This window comes from Bombyx mori, chromosome 9 (assembly GCF_030269925.1).
Source record: "Bombyx mori chromosome 9, ASM3026992v2".
NCBI classification, from domain to species: Eukaryota; Metazoa; Arthropoda; class Insecta; order Lepidoptera; family Bombycidae; genus Bombyx; species Bombyx mori.
The window spans coordinates 9,081,456-9,100,930 of record NC_085115.1 but is presented as its reverse complement, the minus strand read 5'-3'; the positions used below and the strand labels follow the sequence as shown (position 1 = coordinate 9,100,930).

The following is a 19,475-nucleotide window of genomic DNA, read 5'->3' as shown; positions in this document are numbered from 1 at the left end:
GTATCCCTGCAACCTTCCGAGAGTATCGAGATACTTGGGGTCGACATTTCGAGCGATGTCCAGTTTCGGAGTCATTTGGAAGGCAAAGCCAAGTTGGCGTCCAAAATGCTGGGAGTCCTCAACAGAGCGAAGCGGTACTTCACGCCTGGACAAAGACTTTTGCTTTATAAAGCACAAGTTCAGCCTCGCATGGAGTACTGCTCCCATCTCTGGGCTGGGGCTCCCAAATACCAGCTTCTTCCATTTGACTCCATACAGAGGAGGGCCGTTCGGATTGTCGATAATCCCATTCTCTCGGATCGTTTGGAGCCTCTGGGTCTGCGGAGGGACTTCGGTTCCCTCTGTATTTTGTACCGTATGTTCCATGGGGAGTGCTCTGAGGAATTGTTCGAGATGATACCAGCATCTCGTTTTTACCATCGCACCGCCCGTCACCGGAGTAGAGTTCATCCATACTACCTGGAGCCACTGCGGTCATCCACAGTGCGTTTCCAGAGATCTTTTTTGCCACGTACCATCCGGCTATGGAATGAGCTCCCCTCCACGGTGTTTCCCGAGCGCTATGACATGTCCTTCTTCAAACGAGGCTTGTGGAGAGTATTAAGCGGTAGGCAGCGGCTTGGCTCTGCCCCTGGCATTGCTGAAGTCCATGGGCGACGGTAACCACTCACCATCAGGTGGGCCGTATGCCCGTCTGCCTACAAAGGCAATAAAAAAAAAAAAAAAACATGACCTTGGTTTTGTCCAGATTCATTCCCAGACCAACACGTCGTGACGTGGCATTGAGTTCACCCAGCATACAGCTGACATCCTCCAGCGACTCTGCAATTATAACGTATCCTCTGCAAATCGGAGGTGTGAGAGATACTCGCCATTGACATTGATGCCCAGCTTACTCCAGTCCAGAGTCTTGAAGACATTCTCGAGAGCAGCAGTGAACAGTTTCGGCGATACGTCACCCTGTCGCACCCCTCTGTGAAGCTCAATCGGGTTTGTCTGCTGGTTTTGGATCTGGACTGTCATTTTGGCGGCTTTATATAAACTCTTCAACACCTCAATCGGCTAGGCATCGCTGTACGGATTCCAGAATAGCCCAAGTTTCGACGGAGTCGAAGGCTTTTTCGTAGTCTACAAACGCGAGACACAGAGGACGATTGTATTCTTCAGTCTTCAGAATAACCTGTCTCAGCGTGTGGATGTGGTCTACCGTATGCCTGCCTGCCGTATGTAAGCCTTTGCGAAACCCAGCCTGCTCCGGAGGTTGGAACTCGTCAAGTCTAGAGGCCAAGCGATTTGTAAGGACTCTCGAGAACAGCTTATAAATATGGCTAAGAAGTGAAATAGGCCTATAGTTCTTGAGCAGAGCACGGTCACCCTTCTTAAAGCAATTAAGCTATTTCAACTAAAGACTTATTCCCAATTTCATAGGCTTCTATTGCTGTTTTTAATATTAAGGGACCATATCTCTTATAAGGCTTTGCACTCTTTGATACGTACACGCAAGGCATATCTAAAAATAGAAAACAATACGTAACTGATAATATAAATATTTGCCAAACCATAAAATAACACATTGATAATTTTGAATAAAAGTTCTAGACAAAAACATCATGAATAAATCCGATTCTTACCAACAAATTTAAAAAATATTGTTATAACTACATAGACAACCCTACAAACCTGTACCTATTTATACTTACGTCGTTTCCATTTCACTTATTTTCATCCCAATTGACCCCTTTTTCGTTATTATTTGTACCTGAGACGTCCCCGATATCCCCAAAAACAACAGATTTTCACATGTATTTTTATTTTATCAAATACATTAAAACCAATAACAACTGAGACTTACCTTTAATATATATTAAGATGGTTCAAACACTAAATAACGTTTATAAATCACAGTCTTCTTCTATTATTATGAAATAAATAAAAGAGTGCAAAATTTCTAGCAGTAAAGTAATTACCACCAGAGGAAGTTAATTTGAAATGCGATTTTTTATAAGTTAGCAGCTATTATCATGCATATTCAGAGTTGTTTTGTAAACTTTCAACATTCTACTATTAAACTACAAAAAATGGAAGATTTTGCAACGAATATAAAACTAATATTGAGCGTCGAAAGATATTCCTGTTTTTCCCCAATCACCCCATTATACGTACTACTAAATATAAAATACTAATATATAAAATCCTAGTTTAAAAAGAAACATAAATTTAAAAAGTTCCATGATAAAATTAAAAATGTTTGCCCTCAGAGATAAACTTTTTTGATGTTAGAAATTAGAAAATGTACAGTGACATCTGTTAGTCTCTTGTGCCAATAAATAATTTATAGTTCTTTTTTGTAGAAACAGATGGCTACTGAGCTTTGCCACTTTTTCTTTCTTTATTTCAATGTAATAAAGCTTTAATTTGGCAATTTTATATGAATAGAAATTTAAGTTTTGTAGTTTTCCGCGTGCATATTTTAACCAAAGTTGTGGTTGTGTACCTACCCCTGTCAGTGCTGCTGTGCTGTGACTTCTGCTTCTTTTGTTTTTGCAATTATTATTTGATTTATTTTTATAATTTGGGCACGTTTTCCCGTTAATTTTAGTTGTAATAATTGTTGTGAAGTGAAGAATATTACTTAAAAGTGAAAGAAAAACGTCAAAGGTGAGTAAATTCGGTTTCCGTAATGTAAATGTCAACCTCTTCTATCTTGAATTTCACCACAGTTCATTTAAATTATTTATCAAGAGGTAATTTTTCACATTTAAGAGTATTTCTAGGTATATGAGTATGTTTTTCTTAAAATCTTTAAAAATTAAAATATCCAGTAATATGGAGTACTTTTCATTGATTACATCTTTATAGTTGGAAACCATTATATTTTTAAAAATAGTTACAGATGTGTTTTGTACGGATGGAGTTACGTTGTTGGAATTCTATGTTACTTAAATAAAAATATTCCTACTCCAAGCGTATATGTAGTTTATGACAGCTGAATATTTATTTTAAATGACCTTGTCTTTGTGATGAAGATAGATGTAGAGCTAAATTTTGTTGGAATACGTAATATTTATGTCATTCACTGGTCTATTGCTTGTGATTACAAATTGAACATTTGATTAAAATCTGTCTAGGAATACAAGGTAGTTTTCATACTAAAATACTATAATCCGGAATTCATAAGTTAAAGGAACACACACTCTATACAATGCTCTCCAAGATACCTTAATTTTTCTATTTTTATATCACATCTGTATTATATAGTGACTAATTTATCCACAATTTATCTGTGCTGAGAACTTAAAGAGCAAGAAGCCAATGTGGTTGTAAATTTTAATTGGGCCCTTTAGAAACCATACTCTGTATAGTTATCTGTAACTCCATTTGATGAATTATTAAAGTTGAACCTAGCTCCCGAATTGGTTATGCATGCCTTCATGAAAAATTCTACCTGTAAATTACTATTTGATGATGACAGAATTTGGTTCCTACAATATACGACAGCTACAAATAAATAAAATGTCATGTATTCATAGCATAACTTATTAAGTATGATTGTATTATGAACAGGCAGGAGTTCTTGCTTATTTATTCTATTTATATATAGAAATACTAGTTGGAAGGATTAATTATTTTAATGCAACATTTGATACTTCAACTTCACCCAGCAAGGCATCGGAAAGTGCTCAAGTTGTAGTGTGTTTTCATATAGTAGTATGTGGTTTCACTTTATACTATCATGATCAGTGAATTTGCCGTACATTAATGCTAACAAAAAAAAAACAAAATTGAAACTATTTTTAATACAAAAGTTAGTATTTGTTGGTACTATTGTAGATGATGACTGAATAATGTTTTCAAATAAGTTATGTGTATTAGGCAATGTATTAAAAAACCATCTCATGTGATGTGTATAAAAATTATTCTAAATTTAAAGAAAAATGCAATAGAAAGCATAGGTTTTGGATTTTGGCGGACTTGGTTGTAGAGAAATGTAATTTTAATTTTCGTTTATTTTCAAATAATATTTATAATTTATCTAAACTTTGCAGTATAATCATCCGTAAAAGCTTTGCGTTGCCTAAAGAATGTAATCCTACCTTAATTATTTAAGACTCAGTGTGATCCCTCAAATGTCAATGTCATTCGATAGATGGCGCTAAGCGTGTCATAACGAAATCAATTGCGTATAAAACCAGAAATAACTAGGTTCGAAACTAATGGGTAAAACGATACCGAATGAAAAAATGTTATAATTAGAAAAACAAATCATCTAACTTTCAAAAAAATAATACGAGCTGGTTAGCATGTTAACGTGGCTCACCACCTACGCATCCTACTAATATTAAAAATAAATTGTATTCCTACCTATATTAATATACGTATATAGTAATGTATTTTTGTTTTTGAAGCGATTTAAACGTAACGTTAATTAAATGTCTTTTTTTCCTACTTATGCTGATCGCCTTAAGAGGCTATATCAGCATTACCTTAGCGTGTAGGTGAGCTCTCGGGGCTCAAACCGGAGGTGTTGCTAACACTGGTCCTAGCAAGAGCAGTGGTTCGCAGAATCTACGGGTGTCTATAGGTTAATTTACTCACCGAGCCTCTCGTCGCAAGCGATGAGCTCGACGAGGACGGTGACTGGTGCTGAGGTACCTAAGTGCACCGTTAATGAATCGGAAGGATTCGTAATGACAAGTTTAGGGCAAGGTCGACTGTTTACCACACAGGATCGGGTATGTAATTTCCGGCGCCCACGACAAGGGCCACGACAAGGGTTTTCGTGTCGTGCCGCCTTCTCAAATTGGCGCATTGATGCCGACTGTATATACTTACTGATTGAGTCAAGCTCCAGGTCATCACGGAGATCGACATTTCTTAAGAACCACGGTGCTCCGACAGTTATCCTGCAAAAAACAGGATTAAATGACTTAAAGAAGTTCGAAATTAGTGCGGGTCGCATGAGCGAACACTACACTTACATAAGTAATGACCGGGCGTTTGCAAGCTTTGTAGAGTGTCATCTTATTACGAAGGGACAATTTACTTCGCTTTAATTAAATGCACCAAACTTGTCTCACAATCAATGAGCCATTGGAGATGGGTTAACCACAATACAAGTATATTTAGAGGCTTGTAGCGTAGTCATTTTTTTTTCCGTTTGATGGGGAATGACAACGGACAGCTGTCATTCTTGAGCAATAGAGAACTTCATACGTCAAGATGAGAGGCGTTAGTGATATGATGTCTATGGGATCAGTAATTGCTTACCACCAAACGGGCCCATCCGGCGAAACTACCAGTAAAAATGTCTTAAAGCCAATCCAAAATAATCTACGATTGAATTACTGATTGCGCTAAATAAAACATATCATAAACTTTTGTTTTGTACCCATTAAAAGAACACGAGAAAATAATCGCTAGCAGGGTTCAAATGTGGAACGTTTATTCCAACTAAATCCACTTCGATAAAGCGGCACGACACGAGAACCCTCTCATCGTGGCCGCCGGTAACTACATTCCCGATCCTGCGGAAAGAATGGAAAGCAGTCGACGTCGCCCAAAACACGTCATCTCGGATCCTCCCGATCCACTAACGGTGCTTCTAGGTACTTCAAGCACCGGTCACCGTTCTCGTCGAACCCGTCGCTTGCGACGAAGGGCTCGACGAGTAAATTAACTCTCAGACACAGCCCACTGAGTTTCTCGCCGGATCTTCTCAGTGGGTCGCGTTTCCGATCCGGTGGTAGATTCTGCGAAGCACGGCTCTTGCTAGGGTTCGTGTTAGCAACATCGTCAGGTTTGAGCCTCGTGAGCTCACCTACTGGTTAAGGTTACGCTGATATGGTCTCTCTAGACCAGAGGTCGGCAAAGTGTGGCTCCGGAGCCGCATGCGGCTCTTTGAATTCTTGAGTGTGGTTCTGGCACAAATATCCTACGGGCTTGGCTGGCCTCTAATATTATCCGGTTGTGGACAAAAAAGCCAGTTAATAGTATGTACGGTTATTTAATATCAGCATCCCTGACTGATGTTGATTATTATAAGTATTAATCGAAGCAATATACAATATAACATTTATTTTATGATTTGCAATAATAATTTATTACAAAAAAGTGTATTATTTCAGGAAAATATATATTTTTATAATAATATTAAATAATTCATATGCATTATTATAAATGAAATGTTAAAACAAACAATATGTACGTATATGGTTGAAAATTGATTTTTATATGAGTTTATTTAAAAATGGCTGTAAATTTTGTATTAACATCATAATTTAATGAATCTCTAAGATTATGATAAATGTTTACTACACTTAGAAACAGATTTGGCTCTCAATTTTTCTAATCGTTTTAATTTGCATATTTGGCTCTTTGGCTAATAAGTTTGCCGACCGCTGCTCTAGACCATCAGCTAAGATAGGAACAAAAAAATATCTAACCACATTTTAAAACATAAAGACTGGCCACATCAGCAAGAAAGTCTAGACTGCATTTTTTTTTTCATTTTATCATTATATAATCTTGTTAAATGTCACTCTACTTTCCAAATTTTATAAAGTCTGAATGGTTCGAATTAAACAGCTATGAGTTGCAGAACAATACAACCTAGACGAAATTATAAGGGATTTTTTTTCTCATTTTGCTATGGAACGTCAGAACGTAAGGTCGAATGTATTTTGCTAAAATTGTTGTTAGACTGGTTGGTTTGTAATTTTTTTCTTTTTATTTCGATTTCTAATTGGTAAATTAATAATTTTAAGTGTTCAACTTGTAAAGTTATAATTATGGATATGCTAATATTCCTACGATAGATGTCCACTAGCAGAGTTTATAAAATGATAATTTCTATGTAAGAAGTTGCCGATTCTAGTGTCCGTGAAAGAGCTATGCTATATTCCAGTGAGGGAGCTCTTCATCATTTTACCAATTCTAGCGATATGCTGCGATTTCCAAGTTGCATAGATCTCTAGGCGGGTAAGACAGCTGCCCGCGTCTGAGTGTAGTGTCAGATACAGGCCAATATCCACCACCGTGCGGCAACCTTTATCATGTCATTACGGATCCTTTAGATCTAGATAACTCATGCATTAGACGCCTTCAGCTCTAACACTAGGAGCAGGTTTAGGGACTCTGGTAATCGTACTCGTCAAATTCGGCAAATAATTCGACGTATACAACCTAATCCATACATCAGCCTGCTGAGTTTCTCGCCGGATCTTCTCAGCAGGTCGCGATTCCTATCCGGTAGTATGATTTATTCGCGAAGCAGCTGCCCTTGAGCTGTTAGGTCTCTTTTGGAGGCACTCGGCCACCTGTTAGCAAATCCCACCCCTCCTGAGACCGTGCTCGTCTAGCTTTCATGGTGAAACTGAAAAGGTCTCGGACCATAAGTGATCTTTCCATCCTAAAAAAAGCCTATCTTTCACACCTGACAAACCTAACAAAAATGTACATAATATTAAGGTATCTGTGATTGCAAATTTTAAATTCGTTTTTTAATATTGTAAGCATAAAATACGTAAAAAAATTACAAATTAATATTTTTTAATTAAATTGTCAACGGAACACTACTACGATTTCAGTGCGTTGCTTGATTTATGAAAAATAATTTAATTTATCGTTTAGTATAACATATCGTACATCATAAGCCCAGCAGTACATTTTTAACCTTGGCTCGGTAAATAAACTGCAATCGGAAACGCAATTAAATAAGCTAATCTCTATTGATTACGTTTGTACTATACTATATAACACGGTAAAGTGAAATTATTCTCTGCCCACAAGCCAAACACGATTTACTTTCTCAAGATGTATCCGAAATGAAATTGCATGTGGAGACGTGTGTGTGTATTCGAATTCGTTTATTGTCCGGTCAAATGAATTTAAATACACGCATTATTCTTTAAAAAAAACAGGGTCTGGATTCCCACGAGAAACGTTACTCGATAATTTATTCTATGCATCATCTTAACGGTCAGAAAAGTGCATTTGCATAAATGTGCTCTCGTTTCTTCAATTAATTTTCTCGTCGCCGGGTAATTAAATTATTCGGTTGCATTATGTAATCGTGAAAAGAATTTTATTTAAATTTTATATTTAAATGCGTAACTTAAAATAACTTCAATTTGATTTCTCAAAAAAATTCTTGTTTTAGGCTTGAGAATAGGGATGCTCACATCGCCATTTTTTTAATATTCTAAAAGTTAGTATGCAACGTGAATTGATTTGAGTACTAAGGCTTGGCAATATATTAGCAATGTACAATAGTTCAATTCATCTAAGAGCTTAAACGAATGAAAACATCATAACGAAAATTTGGGTTGCCCTAAAAACGTTAAAACCTACCGACGCAACGAAGCTACCTAATCTTCAGTGACCTTGATAAAATATGCCGAACCGTTTGGACCAATTGTGAGATTCGTCGGTTCCACAAAACGAGGTCGGCTAGACCTTGTATTATGAGCACAAGGGCTTTGCTCGGTTGAAGGATATTTCCGGGACTCGTTCAGCCTTGTGTAAGTTACCGCTCAAGGACTTTGAAAATGACAAATGAAGATCATTATTGTTTCTAGGTCCCCGGTCGCTCGTGCTCGGAATGCGAAAATATATTGCAAAATGTGCCGTAAAGTTTATTCCATTGAGTAGCAATTTAAACAATTAAGTTCAAACGTACATCATTATGTAATCACGTTTTCTAACCTTGCTAAATTAGCTTTCGTTGTATTCCGCGCTTGACTCATATTTGCTGCTAAACTTGCTACTAACCACCGAAATAAATTTCATTAATCGTTGATATACCTATGGCAGTAAATTAAATACTTATGTTTCGTAAGTCGGTATGAGCACAAATCATTTTTGAAGCTAAAAATATCGGTACGTTACTTAATACATTTCGCATAGAACATTTTAATCTACTTTAATAGATATGTCCTTTATCAACATTTGTTATCGGATTTGTCATCGTTTTACCTCGATCTAATTTGGTACTACAGTTCCACTATCTAACTGTATGTATCAATTTTAGGGTCATCTCTATATTATATCTACTATTATGTTTGGTATGGACTTTTCGGGTTTTTGTAAACATTTAATTATTTTTTGTTTGTTTCTTCATAAGTTTTGACTGGGTGAATCGATTTTGATGATTATTTTTTTATTAGAAAGCTGACGCTTCCCGTGTGGTCCCATTTCAATTTAGTCCAGTTCTGATAATGGTATTCCATGAGAAAACCATATAAGTCTGAGATTTGCATTAAATACGTGCGCGACAAATAGATGAATAACTCAATATCACGCGCACCGATTTCCATTATTATTGTTTTTAGTGTATATTAATTTGTTTTGGAACATATTTTTTTTCTATTTGAAGTCAGTTTTTCTAAAGCATGTCTATTTACAATTATAATAACATAATATGTAGTTTCTGCATAAAAATAATGTACAAATAATCCGGAGACGATAATAAAAAAATTAACATATAATTTATTTTAGAAATGAACAGTACTACTGTTCTATTTAGTCGCGCTTTAGTTAACACGTTGACTGCAATTTAGGTCACCGGTGCCCTACGCGGCGCACTGAAGTAATCATGTCGATTTTTGCTTTGCCTTCTTTTGTTTGTTAATGTATGTTTTAGTCTTTTAGGTCTCTTAGAAATAGATTCATTCTCAGTATCTTTGGATTCGTTTTTCCCAGATTTGTGGTAGGACCTCTTGTGAGTCTGCACGGGTAGGTACCACCACCCCGCCTATTTCTGCCGTGAAGCAGTAATGCGTTTCGGTTTGAAGGGTGGGGCAGCCGTTGCAACTATACTGAGATCTTAGAACTTATAACTCAAAGTGGGTGGCGCATTTACGTTGTAGATGTCTATGGGCTCCAGTAACCACTTAACACCAGGTGGGCTGAGAGCTCGTCCACCCATCTAAGCAAAAAAAATGTCTACTAGATATGCCGGCGCCTTAGTAAGAAGAAATCGACATAATTACTTCAGTGCACCGCGTAGGGCACTGGTGACTTATGTACATGGCATGGGCTGTGAGATCAATCGTCCACTCATCTAAGCAGTAAAAAAATATTAAAAGAAAGTCTACTAGATATGCCGGCGCCTTAGTAAGAAGAAATCGACATAATTACTTCCTACATGGCAGACAACGTATTAAACAAAAAGTGAGAAAAAAGTTATCTAATTAAAAGTATTTTTAGAGTCTCATCTCGCTGTTTTTATTGTCATTACATTATTTCCGACGTGACGAACACTTTACTATCATCGTTATGGACAAATAAGATTAAGAAGCTACATGTTAATCCAGAAAAAAAGTACCAACGCTCTGAGAACGTTACTAGGCCTATGAAAAATAATTGAACATTTAACATGTTATAAAACAGTAAAATTAATCTAAATGAGTTAGTCACTTTAAAATACACGATAAAACAATGTGATTCGAAAGTCTTGGAACACGTAAAACGACAACAATACCCAGATGAAGAGTATTAAAGTTTAAGAAGAAAAGTTTTTGAAATTGATGATATATTTGAACGTGTAGACGTAACGAATCGCCTCAGGCGAAGTGCACACACACAATTCTTGCATCCGCGAAACGATGCTCTATACTTTGAGCCGCTACTCGATTCTTATTCGACTGAATATCACCAAATGCAAGTTCTTATAAAAAATAAAATTGTTTTCCATACGATACATCGACTTTGAAATACAATAAAATAATATCGGAAAACATAAAGTTTATTTTTGCGGAACTAATTAATGCTAACAATCCAGGTATTCCGGACAAATAATGATAAACAAATTGGGGTTCATTGAGGGTAAAGGTTTTTCAAGAAACCGGAATTCACTGATTGGCTCGCAAATATTTCAGGCTTAAATTTTATTGATGAGTAGAAAATAAAGAAAAGTCTGGGTACTTAATAAGAAAAAAATAAATAAGACAGGATTTTCTCAAAATACCCTTTGTCAGTATGCTTAAACAGTAAAGAAACCCTTGGCTTATGATGTTTAAGATTGATAAGCACTCGTGCACATCTGTTGAACTAAGCAAAAAAATAATCATGTTTTAATATAATTATAATATGTATATTTTATGATAATAATTTTGTCTTTATGAAGCGAAGCTGCTGCATCATTTAGAGCTCGAACGTCATTCTATGAATTCTGAAAAAACGCTATCGTCATTATGACCTTTAACTTCCTTACTATAAACTGAACGAATTTGTGAAGATTTTAAATATTAAATGTAAAATATAGCTTCAGCGAGAAGTATTTGTAAGTAAGTTAATTATTATTAAAGCATAAAGTTTCGCTTCTTACAGACGCCAGGCGAAATAGTATTTTTTCACGTTTTTTCTTTGGTATTGCGCGAATCGTGGACATCCGTTGCCATTAAAACTATAAAATATTTTATATCATCGGAAATAACATGATTGAAAATAAAATGCGCGAGACGAAACAGTAAATGTAGTTTTAAACAATATGTTTCTTTAATAAATAATATGAACCTTTTGTGTAGTGAATACAAAAAAGAAACTAATGAATAATTGTTAGAATAGATTTATTAAAGATTACAAGTGAAGATGCAATAACTATGAAATACTACTTTATTATCACATACTATAATATCAAATATCGATCAGCATGCATGTAAGTTTGTTTTGTTTAATTAGATTTCAAAAGACCCACACTTCCTGTATGAACACTTGAACAGGTATGTCGACGAGACATAGTACCTACGTACATACGTTTAAAAAGCTTAGTTCGTGTAAGTGAATCATAAATGCGTGCGTTTAACGAAAAACCTACCCTAAAGCCATGAAGTTGAAGTTGCAAACGCATTGATTATTGTTAGTACGGGACGGGTCAGTATTCAGCGGTTAACTTACTCGTCTGCAGGGCATCGACCTCGGATAGCACGCGGTCCTGGTTCTCCTGGACGCTTGTACTGTCTCGTCGACCGACAAGCTTTTGAGGACTGCAATGGTACGTTTTTTTTTCTGTTCATAATAATAATAAACACAATCATAACGTTTAAAAACGATGCCATGACTACATCGTACAATAACTATGTTAATCTTGTTTAAAATATTACGTCAAGGGAATAATCCTTAGAGGTTTTCAATTTTCCTCAACTGCTCAATGAGTTCGTAGGCTTACATGTTATTCAGTTTATTTTGTGTGAACCATAGGTAGTATTTGTAGCGGTGTGTATAATCTGGATTCTGAAAGTCAAACGTTCTATATATTTATTTATTTTAGACATTCGAATTCAAATCTCTAAAAGTATACAAACGGCTCTAGGATGCAAAAATATCGTTCATCCCTAATCATAGTTGCAAAATTATAATAAAGTATGAAAATGAAATAAAAATAACTATACAAAATAAATGTTTCTTTACATATTATAATATAATAAAAATCTAACACATTTTTCTTTCGATTAATCACAGCTTTGAAAATGAATTTTTAAAGTAACTTGTTTATCTTAAATAATGAGGTATAATGAGTACATTTGTATTTTGGAATGTATTTTTATTACCTTGTTAGACAGACTTGTGCATACAGACGCATTTATTATTTCTAATTTTATTGTTAACGCTCAGGAACTTTATTTAATTTTATTTATTGCCTCAACAGGCAGACGAGCATACGGCCCATCCGATGATGAGTGGTCACTGATGCTCAAGGATATCAGCAATCAAGAGTACAGTTGAACCGCTGCCTTCACACTGGAAGTCATTCGGAGCTCGATTAAAAAAGGACCCCTCATAGCGCTCGGGAAACACGGTAGAGGAAGAGACTTCGTTCCAAAGCCGGATGGTACGTGACAAAAAGATCTCTGTAAACAAACATGTAGATTGCTGCTGTATTTTCAGTAATATGCATGAACCCCTGCTCTGTGCTAATGGCAGTTGTTTCCCACCTCTAGTTACTGCATATTACTTTGTATAATAAATAGTATATAAAATAATTTAAAAAATGACAGAATCATTTCAAACAATTACTTAAAGCACTCCCTATAACCCATGATCAAAGTCCCCTCTGTAGATCTCCAGGTATTTGGGTCCTCTAGGACAATCCGTGAAAACGGGATTAACGACAATGGAAATAAATAAAAAAGGGATGTTAAAAACTGTGCGTCATTAGTATTTCGTTTACATATTTTTTATACACGTGACCTCCACGTCTTTGACGCGAATAACTCAGGGGTCGCGACCCCCAGGCTAAAAAACAATTTTCTAAACCATCAAAAAACAAATGTATCTTTACCATAAAATCAAAAACTTGTGTAATGTGAAAGTGTAAAAAGTTACTTAGCTTTATACAGCAGCTAACAGCAGAAAAAAAAACTGAATATCTTCTATGGATTTTGTCGGTTATATTTAATGTGTCAATTATTAGCTAATGTAACGTATCTTTTACCTACATATATTGGCTGCCTTAAAACAATATCACAAAAATTTACAAAATTCTTAAAACATATTCTCGTTTATTGTCACTATTAAAAACTAAGCAGATTTGATGTGTGCGGTATTCTTATTACGATCATAATAAAAAAAATCAATTCAATTAATCGAAGGATAATTCAATGTCTTCAATTGAGGCAATTGACATGTCCTTATTGAACTCCCACTTTATAAAATGTAACAAATAAAGTTTGAATTTTTTGAATTTTTCACTGGTGGTAGGACCTCTTGTGAGTCCGCACGGGTAGGTACCACCACCCCGCCTATTTCTGCCGTGAAGCAGTAATGCGTTTCGGTTTGAAGGGTGGGGTAGCCGTTGTAACTATACTGAGACCTTAGAACTTATATCTCAAGGTGGGTGGCGCATTTACATTGTAGATGTCTATGGGCTCCAGTAACCACTTAACACCAGGTGGGCTGTGAGCTCGTCCACCCATCTAAGCGATAAAAAAAAAAGAATTAGTGATAAATATTTAAAAAATTAAAAAGAGCAAATAAAAAAGCGTCGAATAGTTGAAACCAAACACGGGAATAACTTGTTGTATAAATAAACACTCGGTCCGTTATATCTTGATAATAAACGTACAAATATCGTGTCAACAACCAGACGCGAACAGGGTCATTATGAAAATTTATCGTCACAGGTCCAATAATTAAAAATTAGTTAATGCGGTTTTGTGTGATGTGGCGTATTGCAAATCAGGTTATCGATTTGTAGTAGTTTAGTGACACAGGCCGGACAACGACCCTAAAAGCCAACGAACACAGCAGAGCACCACCAATGTTGGTGCTCAAACCGTTTCTATAAATAATTATGATAAAATTTGAATATACTAGAGGTCCCGCAGTAGTCGAAATTCGATTATAATTAATTGAAATTGTAAGTTTGTACACTATCATGATTGTATTTTATACTTCTATAATCACAAATTTCGCCAAGACTACACTATAAAATAATATTAATAAAGACAAACAATATTTAATCTATTCTCAATTTGATCACAGTCGTCAAGAACAAAAGTTTGACAATAAATAGTATATATGCGTGTGTGCGTCAAATACATGGTATGTAGTGTGTGTAATGTTTTCTTTATTGATTTAATGTATCTTTTATGCATTATTTAAAAAAAAACATTAGCATTGTGCACTTCTTCTCTATATACTCTATGAGTGTGGAAAATTTCATACTCCTCCGTACGCGCAATTTTCGTAAAAAGGGATACAAAGTTTTTGCTTCACGTATTAATATATAGATTAATCTGTCTCTGTGCAGTTGTGCACGTTATATCTACAACGGTTGAAGGTTTCATTATTGTATTGAGCAAGCTGTCAGTTGTGTATTTCAATTAAAACCCACTGATAAATCCAACGTGAATGAATTGTCAATGTATATAGCTATATAGATGCAGTGTGCATTGCGTTGGTGAAGCATGCCTGTGCTTTAGAAAACTTCGTGTCTAGCACGTGTATAGTAAAAGATAGCGTGGCTCTTAATATTTAAGGTTCGTATGTGAATAAAATGATCATTAAAGCTGACATCTCTGTGTGATGTTTTGTTTATCTGTATGCATGACTTTAATTATGATGATTCTGAATAATAAAGAAAAGAAACTTTTTAAAGATGCATATCTTTATAATTGTATGCATAGGCGGGTTTAATTAAACCTTTAAACCCGATTGTGTTACGTTAATAGTTTTCTTTCAGAATGTATCGTAATACATAAACTATAAAACTAGAAAAAGCAATTAAATTTGAAAAAAAAAACATTAATAAATGTTTTTTAAGTACTTTTAATTAATAAAAAAAGGCAGAAAAAAGGAATAGGTAATTCAAAAATCGGTTACAAAATTTGATGTTTTACGTGAAATCGTTGTTCACTAAGCTCCAAAATATCTTATCATGGAACCGTAACAGCTTATCAACATGATGGCTTGCCTAATAGCAAAAACTATAAACATTACAAGGGTAGTTAAAAAAACAATAATAAATTTTATTTAAAGTAATATTGGCACAATTAAGTTATAACGATTCGCATTTTTCAATAGATGTTTTTCTGTTGCTTTTTACAGACGTACGATACTAGCAATTTTCGTATTTCTTTTTAAATTAGAAATACAAGAGTATGTCCTAAATTTTATACAAAAGAATATGAGATGTATGAACATCGTACAAATATTGAATATCCATGCAAACTTGAATATTCTACAAAATAAAACCGCTTAAATAAATTGGAACAAGCTCTTTTAATATTAACAATTTAGATACGATTGAGTAACCACGTAACTGTGATGAAAATTTTTCTGTACTTATATCTCGTTTACTCGTGCTGCTCGTGAAAATGGTACCTCGCAATTTCTTATCTGACAATGTTTAGCGCGGGCGGGGTCTCGAAATACGACTAGGAGGTCGACCGGGAGGGGGCTGGGTCACGAATTTACGGATACGGGTGCTCTCGACCCCAGCTTGGTTGGTAAGTGTGCCACCGATGTATGTAGGTTAACATCGGACGCGCTCGATACGCCACCGCTGCTGTTGTCGACCACCTAACCTAGATCAGGGTACGGAGAGATCGCTTATGAAATCTGGCGCACGCCGACTGCATAAATGAAATGCCACACTAAGTGATGTTTGATTTAATTTGATACAGCGTCAGTACGAATCTGAACTAAAGTGTTCTCACTAATATTGAGCCATTTTGATAGGTAACATTTGACGTCTATCAGTTTTATCTTCATAGTGAGGTGACCTGCTTAAAAACATCGATTAAAATTAATGAATCGATACGGACTTGAAACATATGTGAATTTTAAAAATCATCAGGCGAATCCCTGTCCCGTCATTATTCTTTCTTTCGTCAATTTAAAGAGCAAAATAAGACAAGTACATAATTTAACAAAAATATTGCAGTTCCCCACTGCTGTCAGCACTCAGAGATATTATTAATTCATTTTCAAATATTGTCTATTTTTTTATCTGTTTTAGTAAATTTTTAAAACCGTTTTCTGTAAACACAAACGTCAGTTGTGTTTGTCCTTTTAAAGCTTTTACTGATGTAGTTTGTAGTGAACGATTTCATTTTCAGAGCAAATATTTTGTTTGTTATTAAACTGTCTTATATACATATTTAACAAAAGAATTTTCTTATTGGTTTCTGTGACTATTGTTCTTATGATAATCGTCAAACTTCGTAAGCCCCAACAATTGCTTGTGAAATTTTTGGTGACATAACTTGACTGCGGTTACCTAACCATTGCGATAATTTAAGTTCATTTTGTCTACCGTTTTTACTTTTCGAAACTTGCAATAAGGATTAAATTTCTTTGGTGTCTTTTAACATTTTTGTACGTTACCAAACAAATTGCTTGTGACGTAAAGCTTACGATTCCAAAATGTTGTTCCAACATTAATGCTGAATTTAAATACATATTTATTTTTTGATATTTACGCAGATTAATAAATTTTGAGGGTTTTTTTTATTGCTTAAATGTGTGGACGAGCTCACAGCCCACCTGGTGTTAAGTGGTTACTGGAGCCCATAGACATCTACAACGTAAATGCGCCACACACCTTGAGATATAAGTTCTAAGGTCTCAGTATAGTTACAACGGCTGCCCCACCCTTCAAACCGAAACGCATTACTGCTTCACGGCAGAAATAGGCGGGGCAGTGGTACCTACCCGTGCGGACTCACAAGAGGTCCTACCACCAGTTACCAGGGTTTTAATTTAGTAATTTTTTTTTGCTTCTTGAAGTTATTCGTCAATACGTTATTCCTCCATAAATGACTTCCAGTTTACACAAAATAATATAAAATTCGAATGAAGAAAAATGCAACAAATACGTGACTGCTACTTACTACTCAATCGATAATAATCGTAAGTTCGCCGAAGAGCGTGACCGTATGTAACACTGTTTCTAAGCCGAGCTGGCGAAATTATGTCACACTCTCTATGTAGCAGTTATTGTAACACGAATTGCAAAAGTCGCGAGGCTAGCGGATACTGATTATACTGTACAAGTCGTTCAGAAATATTGCGGATGCCTGAAATAGGAATTTGAATTAAGAAAAAAAAACAGATATGATAACCTGTGCCACAATACGAACTATTTTTAAAATAATAGGCTTGTATCAATAATAACCTAAATTCAATCACACAGTAAATTTATGAAATTGTCCATACTGTAAAACAAAATTAAGTACAGTGATGGAATTTCAATATCTTAGGCAATATTTCCATTAGAACCCTTTAATTAGGGTGCTCTTTAGCAATCGCTTCTCAGCCTTGCAGAATATGGGTCGAAACATCTGGAATAACTTAATTGAACATTCGTAAAATCTTGCTTCCTATTTAGTAACGGTTGGTGATACAAATATTACATAGAATAGTTTGTCATATAATTATAACATAGAGGAAAAGTTATTATTTAAATAAATTGGCTTGTTCTTTTCAAAAAATGTTAATGTACTCGTATTGTCTAGTTTTGAAAGCAGCATGTTACGATGATTGATCACAAAAAATATACCTTCTCTTAAAAGACGTTCAACCATGCTATTTTCTCTAAAGAAAAAGAAATGTCTGAAACAAACGTTTAATTTTTGCTTTCAAATTTATGCTTCATTAATTTTAGAGATGAACAGTAGTAGCGTTTCGTAACAAATTCATTAGGTACCTATTCTATGTAATACAACATTTTTGCAAATACAAACTCGTAACCAAGTTAATGTGCAAATAAATAAATTTAGTATTAATTCAATTAATTGGAACGCTGAATTGTCTAGGTAATAATAGCTAAACATGTTGTTAAATCTATATTTTCCAAATTAAGTATTATTTTATGTGCTATAATAATGTAGTATAATAAAACTGAAATGTTATTCTAAAATAAGAACATGCCAAATGACCATGTTATTGTTAGGCTAATCGTTTTTCAATTGCCTGTTAATATAAATATAGTTGACTAGTTGACCCGGCGGACTTCGTAGTGCCTCAATCGATAACTAAAAAACCTAAGCTTTTGTATAAAATAGACTTAAAAGAAACAAAAGGAATCTTTCGACAGGGGGACACCAAAGGAAAAACAAAATTGTTATTCTTATTTAATTCCGAGTATTTTCATATTTATCTACCTTTTCAATTTTCTCTGGACTTCTACAAATAATTTAAGACCAAAATTAGCCAAATCGGTCCAGCCGTTCTCGAGTTTTAGCGAGACTAACGAACAGCATTTCTTTTTTTATATATATGTAGATTTGTTAAGACACAGAGGATAAAAAAAAATGTTCGAAGATATGGTAGGTTTATATTTGGTGCTGCCTGTTGGCGGACCGCTTCAGTCACGATACGGCCAATTGTGCGCACCGATTTCAAAATGAAAGTACCGCGCGCATCTAGGACGGTGAACGTATTCCTCGCCGAGATCTCTTGCAATTCATCAGCGACCAGGTAGGCACTTTGTTAGAGAATGCGGCAAAGCTAGATTATTTGATATTCGTAACTTCAACGTTTATTATAAATAACCACACCGCCGCTATTAGTGAGAAACTTTCGAACTAGATAGTTTCTAATTAACAGATATTTTACGTAGGTAGTAGTATGGTTTATTGTAATGTTTTTGTTTGGTTTAAAAATAAATATGCACAGAGGTAGTAAACAAAGTAGTGATGATTTTTTTTTTTATATTTTACTTGATTTACCGAAGTAAAAGCTAAAACTAATAGTAGTGTACAAAAAAAGTATTAGGTATAGATATCTGAATTGATTGATTAGCACTGCTTTGCAAACAACCCGCTTTACCGAAAGAACTGAAGTTTTCATAACAAGTTTACTTTTCATAACATATGGAAGGTTTTTTTAATATTATAAATAACTTTAAGCACTTAAAGGTATTAAAAATAATAATAAACGATGATGCCACTTTATAGAATTTTAATTAAAAATACAGATTGTTTTTGCATTAGATAAGTCGTCTATGGAAGAAGGATATGTAGCCCCATATA

General features: G+C 34.9%; 1 protein-coding gene across 8 annotated transcripts in view; it reads left to right on the top strand.

The window, feature by feature from the left end:
- Positions 1 to 2,186: 2,186 nt before the first annotated feature.
- LOC101742384 (protein roadkill) overlaps positions 2,187 to 19,475 on the top strand; it is a 72,263-nt gene continuing 54,974 nt past the window's right edge. For 2 of the 8 annotated variants that reach the window (XM_038012782.2, XM_038012778.2), the window contains exons 1-3: positions 2,366 to 2,658; positions 11,906 to 11,992; positions 12,647 to 12,829. In XM_038012782.2, coding sequence (XP_037868710.1) covers positions 12,827 to 12,829 — 3 coding nt within the window. In that variant the 5' untranslated portion in view covers positions 2,366 to 2,658; positions 11,906 to 11,992; positions 12,647 to 12,826. Of the gene's footprint in view, positions 2,659 to 11,905; positions 11,993 to 12,646; positions 12,830 to 19,475 lie in introns of all 8 variants that reach the window. The other 6 variants (XM_038012784.2, XM_038012780.2, XM_038012786.2 and 3 more) reach the window with 4 other exon arrangements.